The sequence below is a fragment of the Hemiscyllium ocellatum genome, chromosome 34 (genome assembly GCF_020745735.1).
Source record: "Hemiscyllium ocellatum isolate sHemOce1 chromosome 34, sHemOce1.pat.X.cur, whole genome shotgun sequence".
Lineage (NCBI taxonomy): Eukaryota > Metazoa > Chordata > Chondrichthyes > Orectolobiformes > Hemiscylliidae > Hemiscyllium > Hemiscyllium ocellatum.
In genome coordinates, this window is record NC_083434.1 from 11219444 (window position 1) to 11246892 (window position 27449).

General features: G+C 41.0%; 2 protein-coding genes across 4 annotated transcripts in view; one reads left to right on the plus strand and one right to left on the minus strand.

Moving 5' to 3' along the window:
- Nucleotides 1-26287, minus strand: part of LOC132832216 (probable thiopurine S-methyltransferase) — a 54285-nt gene extending 27998 nt beyond the window's left edge. The window contains exons 1-3 of the mRNA XM_060850010.1: nt 26018-26287; nt 23335-23476; nt 6383-6475 (exon numbers count right to left, since the gene is read on the minus strand). Coding sequence (XP_060705993.1) covers nt 6383-6475; nt 23335-23476; nt 26018 — 236 coding nt within the window. The 5' untranslated portion in view covers nt 26019-26287. The remainder of the gene's footprint in view (nt 1-6382; nt 6476-23334; nt 23477-26017) is intronic.
- A 106-nt stretch (nt 26288-26393) lies between these two features.
- LOC132832323 (lysine-specific histone demethylase 2) overlaps nt 26394-27449 on the plus strand; it is a 112828-nt gene continuing 111772 nt past the window's right edge. The window contains exon 1 of one of the 3 annotated variants that reach the window (XM_060850238.1): nt 26394-26609. Coding sequence is in view for 2 of the 3 variants with exons in the window: in XM_060850239.1 (XP_060706222.1) it covers nt 26577-26595 (19 nt within the window). In the remaining variant the exon portion in view is untranslated. The remainder of the gene's footprint in view (nt 26610-27449) is intronic. The other 2 variants (XM_060850239.1, XM_060850240.1) reach the window with 2 other exon arrangements.

The window sequence follows — 27449 nt, forward strand, 5'->3', positions numbered from 1 at the left end:
TTCTCCAGCTCATTCACTATGGCACCCCAATATCCACAAATCTTGTAGCAAGACCAAAAACAATGTGTAAGGATGCCTATGCTAAATTTACATTTGGCACATCCTGGAGAAGATCCTTTCTTGAACTTTGCTAACCTCTCTGGTGCCATATGGGTGCTGTGAAGGATCTTCAATTGTATAACTTGTCATTTGTTACATATTGAAATTTTCTTCACATTTTCCCACATATCCTCCCAAGTTTCTAATGAAATTTCTTCTCTCAGTTCCTGATTCCAGATCCGATGGAGCCTCTTTGTATCCTGCAAGGCACTCCCTCTCTGCAAATGGTACATGGTACTGATTGAGAGAGCACCCCCATATCGGAGCACTCTTCTCTCTATGCCCGACTTGTCAGACTAAGCCAAGAGCGTGGTCTTCTTCTACGTGTAATACCCTAACTTGAAAGTATCGGTAAAGGTCCCTGTTAGGAATCCAATATTTCAGACTTAATTGGTTAAAAGACATCAAGACCTCTCCCTCAAACAAATTTCCCAAACAGGAGATTCCTTCCCATGCTTTGAAGCCAGAGTCCATTGACCTCAGCCTAAATCCTGGAGCTCCCACTAATGGGGTGAATGGTGAGGTCTTAAACAAATTGCCCTCACCTGGCCGTATTATTCTCCATGCTTTCACCATATTTAAGAATATTGAGCTCTCACAATGCTTAGCCACAAATCTCATCTTGACCATAAAGATAAATTGGCAAGGGGACACCTTGCCTGCAAGGCCTCAACATCAAGCCACATCGTCCTCAACTCCTTACACACCCAGTCACCCCCACCCAGCAATCCCTCCACCCCTCCCAAATACGACAACAGGGCACCTATTTGGGATCTCTTCAGATCTGGGAGTTCCACCTAACTCTCCCCATATCTTGCAGAAGTTGCAGCTTAGTAAATTTAATTAGGGGGCACCTATGGCACCAAATAAAGGATCCAAGTCAGCCATTAAACCTCCGCAGCGCTCTCTGGATAACAACAAGATATAACAGCCGAGGAAGAGCATTTATTTTAATCAGGGATATAGGGCCCAGCCATAATATTGGTAGCCCCTCCCATGGCTGCAAGTCCTGCTTTATTCTATCAAACAATTGCACAAAATTAGCTCTGTACAGCTGACAGCAGATAGTGGTAATAAAAAAAAACTTCCCAGGTAGAGAAAACCTTTCTGAGACCACCGAAAAGGAAACTGTGTTCCATCCTCCAGGTCAGACACTTCAACAATCCTCCCATGGGCATAACTTACGACTTATCCTGTATCCCAAAAAACTGCCAAATAATTTAATATTTTGTACTAGCTGGGGTCCGAACTTTTCCGGGTTAGCCAGAAACAGAAGGACATCATCCACATAGAGTAATTTTGTGCTCCCCAATTCCCAATTTTGGTGCCACTATTTCAGGGTCCTTCCGGATGGCGTCCGCCAACGGATCAATTACTAAGGTAAATAGCAGAGGTGAGAGATGACTTCCCTGTCACCGACCTTTTTCCACATCAACATTATTCTATTTGACACTGTTCATGATAACCACCACCCTTGTCGCTATATAACTCTTCCACCCACCTAGCAAAGCCCCTCCCCCCGCTACCCCCCAAAGACCAAAGTGATCTAGAACATTAGAGATATGACCATTCCACCCGTTCAAATGCCTTTTCCGCATCCAGGAAGACCACCAAGCCCAGAACTACTCTCTGCTGATACAAGTGTACTATATTCAACACCCTCATGATATTACTGGCAGAACTGCGGCCCTTGATAAAATTGTCTGATCTTCTTTTATAATAACGGATAGTACATTCACCAAGCTCAGAACCACCACCCTCGATAAAAGTTCGAAGTCTACATTCAACAATGAGATAGGTCTGTGTGACGCGCAATCCTTGGGGTCTTCCCCTTTCTTTCAGATAAGGGAGAAATTGGCTTCCTTAAGGGAGGGTGGAAGGTAGTATTGGATATACGAGTGACTATACATCTCCAGAAGTGGCTTAGCTAGTGTATATAAACTCCTTGTAAAACTCACTCAGGAACCTGTTTGGACCAGGTGCCTTGCCACCTTGGAGTTGCCTTACTGCCTCTTGCACCTCTTGTATCATCAGGGGTGCATCTTAAAGGGAGGCCTGCTCTGTGTTTATACCGGGGAGGTTCAGGTTTTTGAAAAAGGATTCCATACTCGCTACTCTATCCTCACAGCCCTCCAACCAGTAAAACTCTGCATAGAATTCCTGAAATCTGGCATTATTTTCTTCAGCTCACGAGTAATGTTACCAGTTCTCTCCCAAATAGATATAACAGACTACAAGGCACTTTTCTTCCTAGCCAGCTAAGCCAGGTACGTATCCATATTTGATCAGCCTAAAAGGAGACCCTCTATTCACCATTTGAGTAAACACTAAATCCAAAGCAGCCCAGAGAGCCATGACCCATTATGACTTAACCACAGATGGTCAGTTATAATATGCCGACTCAGCTGCTTTCAGCCAGACCTCAAGCATCCGCTGCTGATCGCCTCTCTGCCTCTTTCTGGTTGTTGAATATGAAATAATCAGACCCCTTAAATATGCCTAGGTGGTCTCCCAAATCACTGATGGATTCCAAGCCATACTCCAACTGATGTCCCAGAAGGCCCTGAACTCTCTTGTAATGTACTGTACAAAGTTGCCATTCCTCAGCAGAAACTGATCCTTACGCCAGTGCCATGTGTTTGTTCCACTACCCTTAGTCTAAATATCCAAGTACACTTCTGAATGGTCAAAAATGATTCTGTTCCCAAACCTGCAGGCCAACACAGAGTCCAAACAAACTGACGGAATAAAGAACATATCAATTCTTGTGTGGCACTTGTGTGGGTTGGAGTAAAAGGTAAAATCCCTCCCATTAGGGTGGAGACATCTCCACACATCCACTAGCTCCAACTCCTTAGATAAGTCCACTAGTTGTCTAGATTGCAGGAGTGGACCAGATAGATGCCTTGGTATCTTGTCTACCCCAGGATCCATGGGACAATTAAAGTCTCCTCCTATAATCGTATGGTGCAGCTCAAGAGCCATTAATTTAAAGACTGCATCAACGAAAAATTTGAGAGGATGCGTCGGGGACAATAAATGTTCAGGATGCCATATTCTTCTCCATGTCCTAGAGCCTTGAGACTGAACCATCTATGCTCATCCTTGATTTGATCTATCATCTGAAATGGGAGGTTCCTTCGCACCTGTATGGCCACTCCTCTGCTTGGGAGTTGGAGAAGGAGAAGAATATCCTATCATATCTCCGCTTCTGTAATTTCAGATGTTTCCTATCCATTAAACGTGTCTCATGCAGGAGATCAATGTCAACCCTTTTCTTCTTAAGATTTGACAGCACCTTTTTCCTTTTAATAGGGGAATGACTCCCGTTTATATTCCAGATGCACCATTGGAACAGATTGCTTGCCATGACCGCCCACTGCAACCTGTGGTCCCCCGAGAGCAAGAAGCCCAATCAATGTGTGGCAAGTGGAAAAAACACGGACTTCATAAAAACTAAAAACTAACTTGAACAAATAAACACATTAACCACAAATCACGAGAAATCTCCCCCTTTGCCCATAAGGAGCAATCACTCGCAACCTTACAGCCATTGTGGCTCCTTCCAGTTAAGGGTGCACCCCAAACCCAAATGGAAAAAAAAGCATGTTTTTTTTACACACATGAAAGTTAACAACGGAAGTCCTCCCCCCCCTCTTCATACCTCAACCCCATACATCTTTACACAAAAGATGTATTCACCCCTCACCCAGAAAAAAGAACAGTGAAATAACAGATAATTACCAAACTGATATAATATTAAATAAACCAAATTTTAAACCAAAGAATATCAAGCCTATAGGATAAGAAACCACAACAGGGAAAAGAACAAAGAAATAGAAGAAAAAAAACATCTTTTCCTCTTTCCCCTTTGGTGCAAGCTACATATTTCAGAGAGTTCACAAATTTTTCTGCTTTTTCCGCCGAGTCAAAGTTACAGGCAGATCCTCCATAATTAAAACGCAATACAGCGAGGTACCTCAGAGAATATGGAATATTTAAGTCCCTTATTTTATTCTTATCAAAAGACTTCTTCTTCTTTATTATGGCCTCAGAAAAGTCTTGAAAAAACATTATTCTCGAACCTTTATATACCAGAGTGTGTGGATCTCTTCCAGTCTTCTGGATGTTTCTATTATTAATTGCTTTTCTTTGGAATCGCATCAGGACCGGTTGGGGGCACTGATCTAACCTGGACCTGTGTATTGCAATCCAGTGGAAGCGATATGTAGGGATCCCAGTGTAACTGCTCCAGAAATGGGGACGAGGTCACATAAGATCGCACTGTATGCAGATGACACTCATGTCTTCTTATCAAACCCAACAGTCTCAGTGCCACACCAGATACAAAGCATCAATCTATTTGGTGGCTTCTCGGGTTATAAGATCAATTTTGCGAAGTCAGAGGCCATGGCCATGGGTGATCTCCCAAGGGTGCCTGATCCTGAGGACGGAACTCGGTTCCCCTTTAGATGGTCGCAGAATGGCTTTCTCTACTTAGGTATATTTATTACTCCCATTTTTGATCAACTACTTAAAGCCAATTTTGCCCATTTATTCAACAGAATAAAGCAGGACCTTTGTAGATGGAAGGCGCTTCCAATCTCTTGGTTAGGTCGGATAGCCCTCATTAAAAAAATGAACACTCTGCCCCGCCTGTTGTATATTATTTGAACGCTTCCTATGCTTTTTACTAAGCCAATGTTTAGAATACTGAACGGCTGGTTCAGCTCTTTTATCTGGTATCGTAAGTGTTCCCTAATTAAATTGACTAAATTGAAGTTACCTTGCAGACTGGGCCTCCCAGATATCAAAAACCATCAGTAAAGCTGGTTGCTATCTTACATGAACGATTGGGCCGGGGAGGGGTGGCCCTCACTCACTTTGGTTGGACATTGAAGCATCTCAGGCAAGGTGCCCCCTTATTAGCCTGCTGTTCTTAGACAAAGTGAGAACAGTTAAAGAATATTGCCAAAACCCAATAGTCATCAATAATGTCAAAGTGTGGAGGGCAATGTGCCAGGGTGAGGACTGAAGGCCTGTGATCAGCAGTGCTGGGTCCACTGCTTTTTGACATTTATGTAAATTATTTGGATGTGAACGTAGGAGTAAGTTTGCAGAAGACACCAAAATTGGACGTGTAGTGGACAGTGAAGAAGGTTATCTCACAGGACATCAGCAGCATGATCAGACAGGCCGATGGGCTGAGGTGGGCTGTTGGAGTTTAATTTTGATAAATGTGAGGTATTGCATTTTAGCAAGGCTGATCTGGGCAGGATTTAGACACTTAATAGAAGTGGCCTGGGGAGTATTGGTGAGCAAAGAAATGTTGGGGTTCAGATTCATAGTTCCTTGAAGTTGCAATGGCAGGTAGAAGACAGGGTAGTGAAGGCGGCAAATTAGTATACTTGCCTTTATTAGTCTGTGCATTGAGTATACGAATTGGGATGTCATGTTGAGGCTGTTCAGGACATTGGTTAGGGCACTTCTGGAACACTGCCTTCAATTCTGGTTTCCCTGCCTCCGGAAGGCTGTTGTTAAACTTGAAAAGCTTCAGAAAAGATTTAAAAGAATATTGCTGGGTTCAGAAGGTTTGAGGTATAGGGAGAGGCTGAACAGGCTGGGGGTATTTGCCCGAGAGCGTCAGAGGCTGAGGGATGACCTTGCATAATCATGAAGGGCATGGACAGGGTGAATAACCAAGCTCTTTTTTCCATAGTAGGGGAGTCTAAAGCTAGAGGATATAGGTTTAAGGGGACAAGGGAAAGATTTAAAAGGGATCTAAGGGGCAACTTTTTCATACAGAAGGTGCCAGAGGAAATGTTGAAGGCTGGTACAGTAGCAACGCTTAAAAAGCATTTAAAGAGATATAGGCCAAAGCTGGCAAATGGGACGACGTTAATTTAGAATATCTTGTCTGTGTGGGCAAGTTGGTCTGAAGGGTCTGTTTTTGTGCTGTACAACTCTAAATGGCTCCTGCAAACCTGTAGTTGATAAAGTCCTCCTTTGCCTCACATTAATATCCATTTTGTCCTTACTTGCTCCTGTCTTCCCATCACAGACCAACTTTTCCTTTGGACCCTTCTTCACTTACTTAAAACCTGGCTTCACTGACATTCTCCAGTATCTTCAGAAAGGTCACTAACCTGAAATGTTAAGATGGTTTCTCTTGCCTCTACATAACAGGCAGCATCTGTGAACTTCCAGTGTTTTAAGCACATATTTTGAACAAATAACTAGAAAAACATTTAAAGCAAAATTTTCAAATGAAGAATTTACTCACCATTTCATATCTACTGACTTTCCACACAGGGGCACAAAAATGCGGATTTGTTTCCTCCCATGTAGAATGGTGCTCAAGTATTTCTGCAACAATCTATTAAAATAAAAGTAAATTCTGAAGAACAAAATATTTTACTCAAACAAGACTACCAATATTGGAACATTATCAAAACTTATCAAATAAAGGAAAACTATGACGGGCCAGTGAATTAATGAACTCAGTAGTTAAACGACTAACTCAAACTAACACAAGGCGTGAAGAAACATGGATGTAAAAAGAACTAGTTTTAAAAAAAACAAAGAACTTGAAGGCAATGGCAGAAGTTAGGAGAAATAGTGGAAGGAAAAAATGCAACAACATAAACATGAGAAAAAAAAGTGTGCAATAATTTAGGAACAAAAAGAACATGGGGCATAATAACATACAAACTTAAGAAATAGAAAATGTAAGCCATTCAACCACTCAACCCTCCTCCACCAGTCAATACAATCAGGGTTGATCTGATTGTGGCTTTAACACTACTTTCCTATTGCCTACTAGTGTCCAGGGATGTGTAGACTAGGTGGATGAGCCATGGGAAATGCAGGGTTACAGGGAGAGAGTAGGGCATTAGGCCTGGGTGGGAAACTTTTCGGAGACTTGGTGTTGACTCTATGGGTCAAATGGCCTGGCTCCACACTGTAGGGATTCTATGAAGTCATTGTCTGCTTTACAAATCTTCCCAGAGTGGATAACCACACATTTGCCCACATTCCACTCCATTTGTTTTTACTGGTTCCCAAATCTGTCTATATCCATCTGCAGACAACTTGTATCCTCTTCCAACGTGGTTTCCTATTATCATGACATCAACAAAATCAGCAAAAATAAAGTCAATCCCTTCAACCAAGTCATTGACATTGATCATAAATAATGAAGCCTCATCTTTGAGCCCTGTGGCACTATTATGAATAGACGTTAAACAAAATCTAAGAGACAAAAGATAGAACATTGCAGGGGCTCACGATTCAAAAATTGTGCCAAAAAGGCGCAGAAGTCCAGCAAGGCATACCCCACATTGGGAACAATTCACTACATTTTAAAAATAATTTCCAGGTTGTACGTTGAGATTCTTGCTAGGTGGTAGAAAGTTGTTTATTAAAGGAGATTATTGATTATGAACTGCACATCTCACTTCATTAATATTCAGCTATCTATTGTATGATCTGCTGTAAGCAAATCAGATACAAAATTTTCGACATGGAAGTCAGTGCGAGTACCTGGTGACTCCAGTTTACTGCTTGTCCAAAAAAACCTCCAAGTTGGACACTAGGCAACATCTCAACAACTCCATGCACACTGGCCACATGTAACCGATGTCTACATACAGTGACGTCAGAAACGTGCCATATTCTAGGAACCCACATGGCAAATTTCAGATGTACTGAAAGTATGCTTCTGCACTTCAATACTGCACCACAGGTGCAACGGCGACTACCATTGTAATGCGACCTGCAAAGTCACTTTGCGAATAGGGTTACAGACACAGCTCAAGGACTAGTTCAAGCTGCATCAGTGGATTGTTGACTGGCTCTCATTCACTTGGATGCTCACAGCATCCCTGCCTTCCTTTGCCTTGCCTTTTTAGAGTCATACAGCACACAAGCAAGGCCCTCAGCTCAACTTGTCCATGCCAACCACGTTCTGAAACTGAACTCATCCCATTTGCTTGTGTTTGGTCGAGATCACTGTAAATAGTTCCTATCCACATACATGTCCAAATGTCTTTTAAATGTTGTAATTACACCAGCCCTTACCACATCCTCAGGCAGCTGGTTCAATATACACACCATTCTTTGTGAAAAGATTGCCCCTCAGGTCCCTTGTAAATCTTTCCCTTCTCACCCTAAACGTACACCCTCTAGTTCTGGATTCCCATACCCTCAGTAAAAGACCTTGGCAGTTCACCTTATCTATGCCTTTTATGATTTTATAAACCTCTACAAGGTCAATCCTCAGCCTTCTACACTGTAGTAATGAGAATGTGCAAACTCCACACAGACAGTCGCCCAAAACTGGCTTCGAACCCAGGTCACTGGCACGGTGAGGCAGCTGCGCTAACCATTGTGCAATTGTGTCGACAACTAGTTTGTCTTATCAAAATGCAACACTTCAAATTTATTTAAACTAAACTCCATCTGCAATTCCTCAGCCCACTGACCCAGTTGATCAAGAACCCATTGTATCTTTACAGAACTTCTTCACTGTCCAGTACACCATCCACCCACATAATTTTCCAACCACAATTCCAACTTTCAGTCTTCTACATGTTAACCAATGTATACTAAAATACTACCCTAGTACCGTGAGCTCAATCTTATTAAATACTTCTAGAAATCTAAATACAGATGTACTGATTCCCAATTATCAACTGTGATTTTTATGTCTTCAAAGAACTTGAGCAAATTTGTCAAAATGACTTCCCTTTCACAAAACCATGGTAACTCGGTTTGTGATTTTCTTTTAATTTGATACCACCTTAGCTTTTTGTTAGGTCTTTGTTGAAAGGTATGAAATATTTACAAACATCTATGATTATATGACTCTATATAAACATTGCAATTAGGAACTGAATTAAGATATTCAGCCTTTCGAATCTGCCATGCCATCCAACAGAATCATAATTAATCTAAACATCACACAACACCAGGTTATAGTCCAACAGCTTTAATTGGAACCACACTAGCTTTCGGAGCGACACTCTTTCATCAGGTGATAGTGGAGGGCTCGATCGTAACACAGAATTTGTAGCAAAAATTTACAGTGTGATGTAACTGAAATTATACATTGAAAAATTGATTGTATGTTAAGCCTTTTATCTGTTAGAATACAGTGATAGTTTCACTTCTTTCATGGGTAAATCAAAAACCTTTTTTTAAAAGTTGCATTCTCGGGTTAGCTGTTAACAATGAAGATAGCTAGACAATATGTTGAAGGTGTTGGCCCCCTGTGTTCTCTGTCTATAACCTGATGTTTAGATTGATTCTAATCTAAAAAGTGAGGTAACAGAGTTTTACATAAATTCATGCAGTTTTTGAGCTCAGAGTTCTACATGGTGCTGAACATGGTGCAATCATTCACCCTATTGTGGTTTGTTTTCTTCCTGGAATGGGAGAGAGGAAGGTAGCAGGGAAGATGAAAGTGGATAGCACAACTGTTAATTTGGTGAAGGCGGGAAGATGACCAGACTAGGCAAGATGCAGGTATGCAGGATTAGTGGGGTTGTGTGAGACACATTAAGTGAATGATGATGTTGCAGGCAATCATGAGAGTAGGAGAGCCTGACCTTTGGTGGGAGGTGGAAACAGTATGAGTTATTGGAAAGAATATGGTAGCACTTGCGCCTGCACAGTACAAAAGATTATTGAGCTTCTTTCTATGCTACTGTGCATTCTTCCAAATGGACCAGATATCACTGACTCAGGGAGCTATTGTTGGCTAGGCTGGAATGGTCCGGTGTCATGACTTCCTCTTTCAGTCCTGACATAAGAAAACATAATGCTTCTGCATCACATCATCCAAAAGGATCTCCAGGTCCCTGTTTGCAACTGCAGCACCAATTTCCCCTTTTCTGTAAAGTCTGGGCAGTTCTGGAATAATGGTGCATGTTGGATGCACAATGACCTTTTAAAGACTGCATCGGTGCCAGGTCTACCGAACAATTCCAGGATGGAATTGTTCCAGGAATGACAAATGGTAGAACTGAGTTTGAATTGAATTAGAATGGTACCATAAGGGGTGAGGTGGTTAATTAAGTGAGGCAGATTTGCTAAGATACCATGACAGCTCTTGCTAGGCTTTGTGGTGAAAAACTATCCAAGAAACTTTATGAAACTGATATTTAACCAAAAGAAATTCAGTCCACTGTTCCAATCTGTGATAAAGTTGAGAACCAGAGGACTAATTTAAGGTGAAGGACAAAAGAACCAAAACTTACAGAAGAAAAAAAAACTTATTTTACAAATTAGCAAGTGATCAGGACCTAAAATGGACTGAATGTGTGTGTTATGGCTTTCGAGAGGGAATTGGATATTTATCTGAAGAGAGAAAAAATTGCAGGGCTAAGTGGTTGAAAATTGGAATGACAAATCACAGATGAAATTCAATATTAAGAAATACAACACTTTAAATGGCAAAAAAACATTCACAAATATATTATTTAGTAGGAAAGAAAAACACTCATGGAAAATTGAAACACAGAGCTCTGACAAGCATCAAATTATAATTTTTTTAAGAATACTTGTTGGCAGGTAGTAATACAATTAAATGCCGGGATACCTGGAAGATCAGAATTCAGTCATTATCATAAAGTCATCCCATAATTTATTTAAATCAATGATACAAATGCACTTGAAATTTTTGCACCAAGAACAACTCAGGACTCAGTGAGACTACAGTGATTATACTGGCTGAGCGAGTTTTCACTTATGAAAATGCTGATAAGAGATAGAGTCATAGAGATGTACAGCACGGAAACAGACCCTTCGATCCAACGTGTCCATGATGACCAGATATCCTAACCTAATGTTGTCCCATTTGCCAGCACTAGGCCCACATCTCTCTGAACCCTTGCTTTTCATATACCTATCCAGATGCCTTTAAAATGTTGTACTTGAACCAGCCTCTACCACTTCCTCTGGCATCTCATTCCATACATGCAATACCCTCTGTGTGTAAAAGTTGCTTCTGAGATCCCTTTTAAATTTCCCCCCTCACCACAAACCTATGCCCTCTAGTTCTAGACTCACCCAACCCAGGGAAACGACCTTGTCTGTTTATCCTATCCATGTCCCTCACGATTTTATAAACCGCACGATTTTATAAACCGCTGTAAGATCACCTCTCAGCCTCTAACGCTCTAGGGGAAAACAGCTCCAAGATATTCTGCTCCTTCCTATAGCTCCAACCCTCCAACCCTGGCAACATCCTTGTAAATCTTTTCTGCACCCTTTCAAATTTCACAATATCCTTCTGATAAGAGGGAGACTAAAACTGCACTCAACATTCCAAAAGTGGCCTCATCAATGACTGTACAGCTGAAACATGACCTCCCAACTCCTATACTCGATGCTCTGACCAATAAAGAGAAGCATATCCAATGCCTTCGTCACTATCCTATCTACTTGTGACTCCAATTTCAAGGAACAATAAACCTGCACCCCAAGGTCTCTTTCTTCAGTAACGTTTCCCAGGACCTTACCATTAAATGTATATCCTGGACTGATTTGCCTTTCCAAAATATAGTACCTCACATTTATCTAAATTAAACTCCAACTGCCACTCCTCAGCCCATTGGCCCATCTGATCAAGATTCCATCGTATCCCGAGCTAACCTTCTTTGCTGTCCATTACACCTCCAATTTTGGTGTATTTTGCAAACTTACTAACTATATCTCTTACATTCACATCCAAATCATTGATATAAATGACAAAAAGCAGTAGACCCAGCACTGATCCTTGTGGCACACGAATAGTCACAGGCCTCCAGTCTGAAAGGCGACAATTCACCGCCAAAGAGAGATGAGAAACCTTTTCTCTCAGATGGTTATGTGACCTTGGATCTCTCTGCCTCAGAAGTGTTGTCTTCTATATTCAAGCTAGTTCTATATCCAAATGGTTAGTTCTCCCTGTATTCCATGTGATCTTGCCTTGCTAACCAGTCTACCATGAGGAACCTTGTTGAGCACCTTATTGAAGCCCATTTCGATCACATCCACTGCTCTGTCCTCATCTATCTTTTTTGTTACTTTGTCAAAAAACTCAATCAAGTTAGCGAGACATGATTTCCCATGCACAAAGCCATGTTGACTATTCCTAACCAATCCCGGTCTTTCCAAATATATATAAATCCAGTCCCTCTGGATTTCTTCCAACAACATTTCCACCACCAATGTCAGGCTCACTAGTCAATTGTTCCCTGGCTTTTCCTTACCACCTTTCATAAATAGTGGCACCATGTTAGCCAACCTCCAGTCTTCTGGCACCTCACTTACGACTATCTATGATACAAATATCTCAGCAAAGGGCCCAGCAATCACTTCGCTAGCTTCCCTCAGAGCTCTAAGGTATACCCAATCAAGCCCTGGGGATTTATCTATCTTTGTGCCTTTCAAAACATCCAGTAGCTCATCCTCTGTAATATGGCCATATTTCAAGATGTTACCATCGATTTCTCCACATTCTGTCTCTTCCATGTCTTCTCCACAATAAACACTGACGCAAAATACTTATTTAGTTTTGCCCCCACCTCCTGCAGCTCCACACATAGGATCTTTGAGGGGCTCTATTCTCTTCCTAGTTACCCTTTTGTTGTTAATGTATTCATAAAATACCTTTGGATTCTCCTTCATCTTATTTGCCAAAGCAACCTAATGTTTGCTTTTTGCTCTCCTGATTTCCCTCTTCTGTATACTCCTACTGCCTTTACACTCTTCTAAGGATTCATTTGATCTCTGCTGTCTACACCTGACATATGCTTACTTCTTTTCTTGATGAAAAACGCCACTTCTCTAGTCATCCAGCATTCCTTACATCTACCAGCCTTATCTTTCACTCTAACAGGAACGTACTGTCTTTGGACTCTCGTTGTCTCTTTTTTTTAATAATATATTTTTATTAAAAAAAAATTTATAAATATTACAAATACAAAATAATGCAATTCAAAACAGTACAAAATAGTACAAAACTAAACTCAAATAATAAAAAAAATCCCCAACCCTCCCTCCTATACGAACGTATAAACATATATAGAGAAGTATAAAATGAAAAAAAACTAAACTAGCTATTTAACTAAATAAATAAATACCTAACAACAAACAAATAAATAGTAATAACTCAGGCCAGCCAAACAAAACACTCATACATTCACATTGGACTCATGAAACAGAATCATTACGGCTATATAGAAGCCCTTGTTAGTGTGGCAGATAAATCTGTGTCCAGGTATTTCAAAAAGGGTTGCCATGTCTTGTAAAAATTCTCAGTTTTGTGGTGTATCATATTTGTGAGAAAATCCAGGCGAATATGCTCCATAACAATCTTCCGCCAACCCGACAGGCCTGGGGTTTTTTTGGATATCTAACCTAGCAAGATATTCTTCCTTGCACAGAATGTAAGAATATTGAAAAGTTTTTTCTTATGCACGTCTGCAGGAAATACAATGGGTAGGCCCAAAAGCAGCGAAATAGGGTCCTTCTCCACCCCTACACCTAAAATCCTCTCCACTGCACTCACCACAGTGCTCCAATATGTTTGAAGCCTATCACAAGACCAAAGACAATGGGTAAGAGTACCCATGCAGACCTTGCACTTGGGACATGCTGAAGATACCCCTGGTTTAAATTTTGACAAACGGTCTGGGGCTAAGTGGACCCTCTGGAGAATTTTCAACTGTAAAGCATGGGTCCTATTGCAAATTGATATCTTCCTTGCATTCTCTCAAATATCCTCCCATGCCTCTGAAGAAACTTCAACACCCAGCTCTCTTTCCCACATCTTGCAGAGTCGATCAGACTCATCTGAGGTGGCACCCCCCAACTGGTGATATAGAGGACTGACAGAGGGTGTACTCTTAGCCCTTAGCACCCCTCTTTCTATGTCAGATTTGTAGGGATCAGTCAAAAGTGTGGTCCTTTTTTGAATAAAATTGCTAACATGAAACAAACGAAAGAGGTCTTTATTAGGTAACTTGTACTTCCGTACTAATTGATCGAAGAACATCATTACATCTCCCTCAAATAAATCATCCATGCAAGAGATACCCCTAACTGCCCAACGTTTAAATCCTGAATCTATCATACCCGGTTGAAAACCCGGCACACCCGCTGAAGGTGTAAACAAAGATGTTTTGCCAATATTACCTTCCCTCTGCCGAATTGCCCTCCATGCTGTAACAGTATTGATGACTATTGGGTTATGGCAATATTCCCTAACTGTCCTCACCTTGTCCAAAAACAGCAAACTGGTAAGGGAGCATCTTGCCTAGGAAGCTTAGATATCTAGCCATATTGAAAGAGGGTCCCCACAAACCCAATCACTTACATAGGTCAAAAGCGAGCTTAATTGGCAATTTTTAATGTCCGGAAGGTCTACTCCCCCCAATCTGTGAGGCAACTGCAGTTTGGCTAATTTAATGAGGGGCCGTTTACGGTGCCAGATAAAGGAGCTGAACCAACCGTTCAGTCTTCTGAGTGTTTGTTCAGGGGGAGCATCTGTGTAGGGTATAGCAAACGAGGGAGAATATTCATCTTCATAAGTGCTATCCAACCCAACCATGGGACTGGAAATGCCTCCCATCTTTGGAGATCTTGTTTAATTTTTTCAAATAATTGAGTAAAATTGGCTTTGAACAGCCAATCCAGAACTGGAGTAATGAATACGCCCAAATACACAAAGCCCCCCTGTGACCACCTAAATGGGAATCTATAGTCACTCTCAAGAACTAACTCTTTCGTAAGACCACCCATTGGCATAGCCTCCGATTTAGTAAAATTAATCTTATACCCTGAAAAAGCACCAAACGCGTGAATGCATTGTATCAGGCAAGGCACTGAAACTGCTGGATTTGTCAAGAAAATTAGAAAATTGTCTGCATACAGCGAGATCTTATGTAATTTTGACCCCACTTCTGGAGCTGATATATTGAGATCCCCATGAATGGCCTCTGCCAACGGTTCAATCACCAACGTAAAAAGTAGTGGTGAAAGGGGACAGCCCTGCTGGCTGACCTTAGAAACATTAAAATTGCTTGATCTTACCCCGTTGATAATGACCGCCGCGAGAGGTACACTGGTAGAGAACCTTTACCCATCTTATGAAAACTTCGCCCACACCAAACTGGTCTAGAGTATAGATAAGGTACAACCACTCAACTCGGTCAAACGCCTTCTCTGCATCTAAAGAAATCACCAATCCCTGTGTTGACTGCTGTTGGCATGCTTGAATTACGTTAAGCAGCCTCCTAACATTATTGGAGAATCTGCGACCCTTTATGAAGTCTGTCTGATCCTTTTTAATAATAGAGGGTAACACAGTCTCCAGCCTTAATGCGAAAGCCCTAGAGAGGATGTTAAAGTCCACATTTAAGAGCGAGATGGGCCTAAATGAAGCACAGTCTTCTGGATCCTTCCCTTTTCTAAGGATAAGTGAAATATTGACCTCTCTCAGAGATGGTGGGAGACGATCATGACTGTATGAATCATTAAACATCGGGCCTGACAGTATACTTATAAATTCCTTATAGAATTCATTAGGAAGCCCGTCAGGACCGGGCGCCTTTCCACTCTGAAGCTGCCTCACAGCTTCCTGCACTTCCTGCTCTGATAATGAGGCATTGAGAAAGGACCGTTGTTCGGAAGTCCCACCCGGGAGCTTCAGATCTCTAAAAAAGACTTTGGTCTGTCCCTCGTCACAAACTTAGAGTAGAATCTCTGGAACGCCACATTAACCTTTTTAGAATCCCGTTAGGTTTCCAGACCCTTCCCTAATCGCTGTAATGGTTTGTGGAGCACTTCTCTTTCTGGCAATGCATGCCAAGTATTTGCCTGGCTTGTCACCATGCTCGTATAACGTTTGCTTTGCTAAAGCCAGCTCCTTCTTTGCCGTCTGTGTGAGCACGGAATTTAGTGCAGACCGCAGTGCCGTAATCCTCTGTAGTTTGACCGAGGGTCTGTCAAAATAGGCCTTTGCGGCAGTCTTCAACCGTGCTTCAAGGAAACATTGCTGTTCACCCTTCTGCCGCTTCCTACTGGTGGAATATGAAATAACTAACCCTCTGGCATAAGCTTTGGCAGTTTCCCAGAGAACAGATGAGCTATCAACCGAGCCTATGTTGATGTCTAGGAATGCCCGAAATTCCCTAGAGAAATACTCCACAAACTTACTGTCCATGAGAATAAAGGGGTCCATTCGTCAGTAACTTGAATCCACAGTAACATCCTTAATCTTAATCATGAGGTACACTGGAGCATGATCAGAGATGGCAATAGTACCAATCATACAGGATGCCACCAGATCCAGGGTTACCGCAGGGGTCAGAGAAAAAAAAATCAATCCTCGTGCGACATCTATACGGATTGGAGAAAAACATGAAATTCCTACCTGTAGGGTGGAGACACCTCCAGACGTCCACCAACCCTAATTCCCCACACAAACCCAATAACTGTTTAGTTTGAGCAGAGGGTATCGAGGGACCTTTAGGCAACCTGCCTACTGTGGGGTCCATGAAGCAGTTAAAATCTCCCCCTATAATGATGTGCCGAGACTTGAGACTTAACAGTTTAGAAAAAGCATCTACCAGGAATTTAAGAGGATGAGCTGTGGGACAGTAAACATTTAAAATACCATATTCTTCCTGATTTATCAAGGCTTTAAGAATTACAAACCTCCTTTAACACATTCCAACAATTTAAATGAGAGATTTTTCCTTACCAATATGGCCACTCCCCTACTTCTGGTATTAAGTGATGAAAAATAAACTCAGTCAAAGCCATTCTGCTGGAATTTCAGATGCTCCTTTTCATCAAAATGTGTCTCCCGTAACAAAGCAATATCCACCTTCTCCTTTCTAAGATTCAAGAGTACCTTCTTCCTTTTAATTGGTGAGTGACTTCCCTCGATATTCTAGGTATACCATTTAATCAAATCATTAGCCATAATCTTCTGCAATTACATTTAAATTCCAGAGAGGAGGAACCTGAACCATAAATTGCTGAGCCTTAGTGTCACATGGTCCACCAAATATAAAAACTACATAAACTAAAACCACTACATTTAACAAACATACAAAATTATTAAAAATAAACAACAACAAAAACCAGAAAACAAACCAACATATAAAGCGCCAACAGCGCTGAGTAGGGGAACTCACCCCCTGCCCGGAGGGGACGACTACCCGTCCCGAGCTGCCTATAAATAGGCATCTAACCATCTCAACCACCTTCACTTCTCCCAGCTAGAGCCGCATCGTAAGCACAAGCTAAAAAGAATAAACACCCCATAGACTATCAATATGAATAAAAAAACTTAGAAATTTAAAATGTACATCTTAACCACCACCAGACATAGTTTGAACCAAATTATTATCAATAGAGAAAAAAAAGGGGGAAAGCAAAGCTCTAACCGGTTTCCTCCATTTCTTTTGCAGAACGATAAACGCATACCCAAGAAACAATATTTATCTATACTACAATTGTTTAAATTAGGTTAGTTTGTCCACAAAGTCTCTTGCCTTCACCAATGTGTCAAAGAGATGCATGGATCCATCTAAGGTGATCCGAAGCACTGCCAGATATCTCAGGGAGTACTGAATCCCAAGCTCCTTCAATCTTCTCTTGACACCATCATACGATTTTCGTTTCTGGATCACCGCCACTGAAAAAACATGATCTTAGACCCCTCATAAATTAGGGTCTTTGGATCCTTCTCCTGGAGTCTGGAAGTTGAGTCTGACTCTCTCTCCTTATTCCAGTAATGATGGAACCACACCAGGAAAGGACAAGGGTGTTGACCCAGACCCGACCTCCGTGCTGCGACCCAGTGAGCCCTCTCTATCTTCAATCCTCTCATGCCAGTCTCCAAGTCAAGGAATTTCGGAAGCCAATCTTCAACAAATGCCGCAGGCTGCTGACCTTCCTTACCATCAGGAAGACCAATCTGAATGTTTTTTCTCCTGCCCCTGTTTTCAAGATCATCCATCGGCCATGCAAATTACAAACTGCGTCTTCAGGGCTTGGATCTCATCCTTGAGTGAACTGGCATCAGTTGCCACCACTATGACCCTGTGCTCCACCTCATCCGTGCTCTTCTCCAGGTCTCCTAGCTGCTGTTCATGCTTCTGCAGCATGAGAGAGACAAAAGCCAGTTTCTCTTCAATCTGTTTCCGCAGCATCTCACGTGATTTCGAGAGCTGGTTCACCAGGTCCTGGAGAGTAATCAGCTCTGAGGCTGCTGCAGGCTGAGCTACAGACCTGGCCTCAGATGCTCCTCCTCCCTTTTTATGCATTTCTGGACAGCTGAAAATTCAGGTAAGTCAATTTTTAAATGTTTCTTGGGGCTCCACAATCTTTCCAACGCCCCAAGAAATCCTGATGACCTGGATTGGGTGGGCTAAAGGACTGTCCTGCTCCTGCTGCGATGCGAAGCTCTGCAGTGTGATCTTCTCAGATTGCCGCCATCTTAGATCCCCCATTGTCTGATTTTTGAAGGCTTCCCATTTTCCAGTCCCTTTGCCTGTGAACATCACGCCCCCAACCAACGTTTGAAAGTTCTTGCCTCATACCATCAAAAATGGCCTTCCTTCAATTTAGAATTTCAACTTTTAGATCTGGTATAGCTTTTTCCATCACTATTTTAAAATGAATACAATTATGGTCATTGGAGCCAAAGTGCTCCCTCACTGATACCTCGGTCACTTGCCCTGCCTTATTTCCCAAGACGTGGTCCAGTTTTTGCTCCTTCTCTAGTAGTTACATCCACGTACTGACTCAGAAAATTTTCTTGTACACCCTAACAAATTCCTCTCCATCTGAACCTTTAACACTGTGACGGTCCCGAGTCTATGTTTGGAAATTTAAAATTCCCTACCATAACCATCCTATTATTTTTATCAGATAATTGACAGCTCCTTACTTGCTGACTATTGAAAGGGTCTATAGTACAATTCCAATAAGGTGAACTTCCCTTTCTTATTTCTTAGGTCCACTCAAATAACTTCCCTGGATATATTTCCAGGAATATCTTCACCAGGTACAGCTGTAATATGATCCCTTATTAAAAATGCTCCCATCCTGTTCCCCAATCCCCTCACCATCCTGTGCCTCTGACTAGAGAGACCCTATCACATTCAATCGCTTGCAACCCGACGTACCCTTCATTACATTAAATACAGTCTCAGTACCAGAAACTTGGCTGTTCATGCTACATTCCCCAGAGAATCCATCACCCCTTACATTTTCCAAAACAGCTTACTTGTTTGAGATGGGGTAGTGAACTACCTGCCTTTCTCTCCCCCATCTTTCTTTTCCTGGAGGTAACCCATCTACCTGACTGTATCTGTGTTTTTTTTTCCATTCCTGTAAGTGCCATCCTATCTCCTGTGAATTCTTCATTGCCTCTAAGTGCCGCTCCAACTGATCCATGCAACATGATAGGATTTGCAATCAAATACACTTCCTGCAGACATAATCATCAATAACATGGAAACTCTCCCTAACTCTGACATCCAACAGAAAGAGCACATTACTCTATTAAAGGCCATGTTTGCTACTTAACAATCTGCAGACCCAGAATATAGTACCATCTTAGTGCTCTTAAAAACACTGCTCCAGGCTAACTTAGTACTAATTGCTTTATATTTTTAAAGTTTAATCAAGTGACAGCTCAATAAAACACAAGCAAAAAAGAACCCACTCTATTCACTATTGTAGATTTACAGCAAGGTTACACTTGAAAACTACACACTTAGCTTCTCCTGTGCTGAAAGCTCTCCTACACAGGTTCCTAGAAGGTCAGCTATGAATTCCTCTGCTTGTTAAGTTTTCATAGACGCTCTCCAATGTCCAGAGATACTTAAACTCGAACAGCAAAGGCAGTAGCTATGCAGATTCACAGCTATGTCAGACAGCAGTGCAGGTTTCTTTCTCTGACCATGTTGGTCTTTTCCTTTGTCTCTCTTCTTCCTCTTTAAAGTGCTGTTGTTTTGATCTTTCTCCCCTGACAGTTCCAAAACAATGCAACAACTTATAAAACAGTCACTACTGCTTCTGGAATTCAAGAAAGTCACCTCCAACACTTAAAATAACTGAAACAAAAGAGTAACTCTTACAGCCACAATTTTCTCCCATCCTTCTTTTTGGTTTATGAGTTTTAGAATTCTAGAGGTCTAAATAATTATATCTCTCCTCGAACTGTAAACTAAACATGGTCTACACTGCAGAGATAAATTGCAAATAAATTGGCAAAAACATTGATCTCAATAATAGCCTTCCACGATGGGTGGAAAAGGGCCAGAGGCTAGGAGGTAACATACACATAACCCAACCTACTGCTTGGCAGATATTTCACCATAGAGAGATGGTATGTTTATTAACATGTTTAAATAGAGTTACAATATTTGGAAAACTGATTTTAAAATTAGTTCAGTTGCTTGGTTTCTTTGGAGTCCAGAAAATCTTGCAGAGAAAAGGAGACGAGGGTTTGAAATCTCAGAGCCTCTTTCAGCATTCCTCTTCCCTAGGATACTGAACAAGTAGTTAATCTGTGGAATAGCCTTTCTGCAAATATGGAATGCATCTGAACATAACAAATAGCAGGAGTAGGCGATCTAGCCAGTTGAGCCTGCTCCGCCATTTGATAAGATCTGATCTTTTCGTGGACTCAGCTCCACTTAACTGTCCTCTCACCATAACCCTTAATTCCTTTACTGTTCAAAAATCTTTCTTTGCCTTAAAAACATTCAATGAGGTAGCCTTTGGGTGAAGAAGTTCCTCCCCAACTCTGTACTAAATCTGCTTTGCCTTATTTTGAGGCTATGCCTCCTAGTTTTAGTTTCACCTGCCAGTGGAAACAATATCCAGGTTTCTCCTTTATCTATTAGCTTTAATTTATGTAAATGCAAAGTTGACAGTTTTTTTTAAGAAAAAGTAATTTTTAGAGAATGTGTTAGTAAGCCAGAGACATCATAGAAATGTGTGAGAAAATGATTTTAAACCTATGGTTCCTGAATTTATTTTAACACCCCATTTTGCAAGCAAAATGACAGAAATTGATTTGCATGATTACTCATCAAATCCACTGTTATCGCATCATGCAACTGCCAGGGTTATTATCTTTGAAGGAACAATTTATTTCTATTTTCTTCCCCATGTTATGATTTAATTCTTTTGTGCACCAAAAGCTATTTTCCCCTTATATTAAAGTGGTCACTTCTTGTGAGAAACTGGATGGTATTCATCTACAACTATGACAAGACACCATAATGCTTTCAGTTTTGTCTTAGTCTGATATTCATTCATCTTAATAGTATTCACTAGGGATTCAGGGGGTCAGGCACATCAGTAGGAAGAACTTTGTACAGGGGGTCACGGTTTAATCTAAGAAACACTGCAATCAATTTGTATCTGGGAAGCTTACAGAAACAGCAAGGTAAAAATAAGTATGAAACGTGGTTACAAATAAATATTGACAAGACCACATAAGGGTAGCTCTCTAGTCTTCTTCAAAATGATGCGATGAAATGGTTCACGTTCATATTACAGGCCAGATGAAGCCCCAGTGTAAAACCATATACAAAGGGCAGTATCTCCCACATTACGACACTCCATCAATACTGAACTGGAGTGTCAGGCTTCTTTTTCACATGTCCACATCTTGAAGACCAAAGGTGTTATGATTCAGAAGACAGAGCATCTCCCACAGAGCCACAGCTGAGTTGGTCCCCTCTGCTCTCACAATAAGAGCTTTTCAATTGCTGATAAAGTTTCATCTTACTCACCGGACCTGGGAGTTGTAACAATCATATCTCTCACTGTATGAGCTGGTTATTATCATATGCTTGCCCAGCATACATTTTGTATGCTCTCAAAGTCCAACTCATGAATATTTTGGTAAGACAGGCCTAAGATAACTAACAAGCAGGTTTATTTTATGAATGAATAATATAAATTTTTACAGTGAATTTCAAATTTTCTCATGACTGCAATCAACTAAGTTTACTTTATGGACTTTGAAGTGCAAACTACTGTGATTTGTGATGAGATCTATTGGAGCTGAAAACTTTACACGATCAAATTTCAATGCTTGCCTTATAAATTTGATATATTTATAATGGAAAATGTCAGTGAAATATGTCCTTCATGAATATGTGTGGATAAATATTGAATACTTTAATGCGCTGACCTTGAAATTAATTTGCTATACAAGACAGATGATATATAGTTAGAGCTATTTAATTGGATTATAGTGTTAGGTTTATAAATTGGGAACCATTCATTATTAATGAATCATTCTCCTGTATAGAAATAAAAGTAAACTAACATAGAACTTAGAACATAGAAAAATACAGCGCAGTACAGGCCCTTCGGCCCTCGATGTTGTGCCGATCCAAGCCCACCTAACCTACAATAGCCCACTTTCCTCCATATGCCTATCCAATGCCCGTTTAAATGCCCATAAAGAGGGAGAGTCCACCACTGTTACTGGCAGGACATTCCATGAACTCACGACTCGCTGAGTAAAGAATCTACCCCTAACATCAGTCCTATACCTACCACCCCTTAATTTAAAGCTATGCCCCCTTGTAATATCTGACTCCATACATGGAAAAAAAATGTAACTAAATCAACCAGGTTTCAGGCCTGACCACAACCACTTTGCAAATCTCTTTTCATTACAAGACACTGATTTGGTCAAAAAGCTGAACACATGTATATTGCTCATCTGAGCTCAAAAGCACAGACAATAGGAACGAACAGTTAAGTATTCTGAAGAATGATAAAGTACAAATGGATACTTGGGAAAGAAGGTGCTCAATTCTCTACACTTCCACATCTGGCATAATTTGTTCACAAAATGCTTGACTTCCAAACTCATACTAATCAGCAATGTTCTGGGTCTTGCACTTGGCAGCAACAGTTTTTACTCATTGGAAAATTTATCAGAACATTGCTCTGTGAAAGTTCTAGTTCATTTTCTGTTATCAACAGTCACTCCTCACACCACAACGCCTAACTTTCAATCAAAACAATCAAATTGATCCTTGCAAGAGTTAAGTCTGCAAGAAACCCCCAATTCAATCTGATCATCGATGCATACCATGAGAAAAACAAAAAAAAAGATTTCAGATATTCAATGTCATGGAAATATGTTTCTAAAAATTAAGAATTAAAAACTGCCTGGAAACTAAGAGCTGCACTCACCCATGAATTTCATCCTTATGAAAACCAATGTGCCTCTTTTCCCATCGTATCTTCCAGTCTTCCGTAGTCAAGTTAAGATTTTCTAGGTCTCCATATCTGTTCAACCTCCTTCCTTCTGGTATTTCTATTCCAGCACTTGTCACTGTTTTGAGAAAATGCATACAGCGACAATGTGTACAAAAGAACATAGTAAAAGGTACCCAAATTCAAAATTCAGATTTTTTTTTACTTGAGAACAAGCAAATTAATTCTAATTTTTAGAAAAAAAAAGTTAGGGTTTGAAAGACTCAACATCATGGGAGAGAAGAATTCCCCATAAACTCCAAATAAAATGGGAACTCATTAATTTTAAACTATGGCTTCAGCGCTGGTCTCCCCCACAAAGGCAAACATCCTTCAGTCTTCACTTTGTCAAGTCTCTCATGATGTTAAGGTTCAATAAGACCACATCTAAGTTTTCTTAACTCCAGTGGATACTGGGCAAGCCTATTACTCCTTTGCTTTTAAGATAACACTCCTCCCTCACACCAATTCCAGCACGAATCCAATGGACCTCCTTTAACCTGCTTCAGCACAGTTATATCCTTTGTTAATTAAGGAGATGAAAACTGTACAGTAGTTTAGATGTGGTCTCACCAACATCCAAGACAATTACACGTGTAGCAAAACATCCCTCATTGCTATACCATGACGTAACTTTTGTGGTTCATGTGTCAGGAAATCCAGATCCTTCTGTACCTCAAAGGTCTGCTTTCTCTATTGAATAATATACTGCATTTCTATTCTTCCTGCCAAATTGGGTAAGTTCACATTTTCCAATATCATACTGTCAAAAGGTTTGCCTACTTAATTAGCCTATTTGCCACTCATTGGCATTATTTTCCCAAAAGTCCAAGGGTTCTGGAAAGATGCCATTAGAGTGGAAACTGGAAAATATGACTCCTCTCGTCAAGAAAGGATACAAAAAAATGGAACCTACAAACCAGTAAAGTTAATGTATGTCATAGGGATAACGCTGGAATCTATTATTAAGGAGGTTATAACAGGGAATTTGGAAAGTCTCAATGCAATCAAGTGGAGTCAATTCAGTTGTGGCAGGGAAATCATGCTCTACTAAATTATTAGGGTTATGTCTCAAAATGAAAGTTTCATCATATTAGGATTAACATGGGCATAGACAGAGTCACAGAGATATACAGCACAGAAACAGACTCTTTGGTCCAACTCGTCCATGCCGACCAGATATCCTAACTTAATCTAGACCCATTTGCCAGCACTTGACCCATATCCCTCTAAATCCTTCCTATTCATAAACCCATCAGATGGCTTTTAAATGTTGCAATTGTGCTAGTCTCCATCACATCCTCTGGCAGCTCATTCCATAGACACACCACCCTCTGCTTGAAAAAGTTGTCCCTTTTTATTTCTTTCCCATCTCACCCTAAACCTATGCCTCTAGTTCTGGACTCACCCACCCCAGGGAAAAGACTCTGTCTATTTATCTTATACATGCCCCTCATGATTTTGTAAACCTCTATAAGTTCACCCCTCAGCCTCCAATGTTCCAGGGAAATCAGCCTCAGCCTATTCAGCCTCTCCCTACAGCTCAAATCCTCCAACCCTGGCAACATCCTTGCAAATCTTTTTGAACCTTTCAAGTTTCACAGCGCCCTTCCGATAGGAGGTGGAGGATTGGTTAGCTAACAGGAAACAAGTGTAGGCAAAAAAGAGACTATTTTCAAGTTGTTCAGATGAAATGAATGGAATACTACAGGAGTCAGTACTGGGACATACAATTTACAATTTGTATTGATGACTTGAATGAATTGATAAAATGCATTCAGGACATTTCACTTAACATTATGGTTGATTCCTGAAAATCAATTTCAAATGAAGCAACTTCCATTGGAATTGATGCTTGGTTCTGTGAGGTCTTCTGGAAATTATTTTTACTGTAAATTGTTAGCGCTCCGATATTCCTCGGAAACGATATTTTTTCAAACCTGAGCTTCGCAGTGAATGTCAAGAAATTTAAACAGCTAGCTTACAAACAAATATTCATTTTCAGTCTGAAAATAGTAACTTCACATTAATACAATGTAGTAACACTGAAATCGATGCTCAAAACTTAGTTTTCAAACATGTCAAAAATTAATTTTGGAAAATAGTTCCAAGATTCCTAAGCACATATTTTCCTTAGCTCGTTTTTTTTATATAACTGGAAAAATGTAAACTATCAAGACATAAAACGTAGAGACAATTAGATAGGGCAGATATTTAATTTAAATATCTCAAGAGCAGCTTTTCAATTATTATTTATATATATTTGATAGTCAATTTAATCAAAACAAAAGGAAAATCTGCGGATGCTCAAAGTCTGGAGAGAACACGAGAATTGCTAGAAAATACTCATCAGGTCAGGCAGCATCTATGCAGAGAGAAGGTAGAGTTAACATTTCAGATCATGTTTCTCTCTCTGTCTCTGCAGATGTTGCCTAACCTGCAATTTCCACCATTTCCTGTTTTTATCTTAAATGAGAGCTATGACGTTTTGCTACAAGTGCCGTGTCTCAGCCACAGAAACACAGCCGTGTCTCCAGCGCAACAAAAACACAATGTTAGTGGTAAATTATTCCCCAGTACACCCAATTAATTTAGATTAACAATAAGGTCTCTGACTTACTTCTTGATGTGATTTTTTGGTCTTTGACTGGATCGGCGCTCCCGGCCGCTCTTATTTTGCTATTTCACCACAACGAGCAGCGCTGACAGCTGGAGGCAGTATGACAAAGGTCATCCTTCGGAACTGGATTTTATTGGAACTTCTGTATAAAGAACCGAAACTCTGCAAGAGAAAACTGACGCAGTTTGTAAAACAAAACACACACACACACAACGCGATAACGCTCGCGCTCAGCCGCTCAGCTCATTCAAACCGCGTCAGTTAGAGCCGCACTCTGCACGCGCGAGTGACGCCAAAGCTGACGCGAGAGGGGTACGCATGCGCGCCCGCGCGAGGCTGAACGACGCTGAAAGCGCAACCGTCCGATCAATCGCAGAGGGCGCGCATGGGTCTTGGTGCGAGCTTCGGCACCTGAAGGTGCACGCGCACGGGGAGTCGGGTGTGTGGGTGCGCGTGTGCGAGGACGAGCCTGGGCTCGAACCAGCCAGAGAAAGCTGAAGGGACAGGAACCGGGGTGGCGGCTAAAGGGGGAGCAAGTGGGTTCGACAATACTGCCACTATGTATTACTCGGATACAGGTGAATACTACTCGGTGTGTGGCGCCGTTTTTCTGTTAACCAGACGGTTGTTGTCTTTTGTTTCGCCTCCCCAAGTTTAATCATCCCATTGGACAAAGTTATTAGTATTGCCACTAAATATCTCGCCTCACTCAGACCCGGCCCCCAGGGGTCTGCCTCTCTCTCTACTAGCTCCGTCGCTGAATTGGCCAAGTGCAGCTGTGTGTGAGATATATTATATAAATATAATGAGTGAGAGAGAGGGATAGGCAACCTCAAGGATTTCGAATGCTTGGCCTTGAGCTCAGGCTTTGTGCTACAATCAGCACCAACCCATGTCTGACCTGCCTCCCCTGTACCAGCGATACACGGCATGGCTGGAGTTACATTGTTATCAAAAAGGGGATACGTTGTGTGCTAATTCAAGCAGGGTCAATATTAACAGCAGAGAATGTTAACATTGTGTTCGAGAAATGTTCACACGGTTGACTTTAGCTTTTTACGTTATTTTCCTTTTACTTGGAATTACAGGCTTTTAGTCTTAGATTGAGATTTTGATAATTTTTGCGAGTGCGTTCAATTTTTGTAGTTTTTTTCTTCCCGTTTTTAATGTTTCGTTTCCGTGTAAGCACAAAAACACTTGTTTTTTTGTTTACTGGTAGTAATGATTGTGAAGGCTTTTTTATGCATGGTTAAGCAGAAATCTAGAGGTAACTATGTTTAGTAATAAAGTTTTTTTTACATATTTACTACACAAAGTTAAGTCGTATGCTTCCCCCTTCAAAAAAAACTCATTTTAAAAGTCTTAGCTAATTGTATTGTCTAATCTCAGTGATTAGTTGTAGTAATCAATCCTCTAAGTTGCAATAGAATTT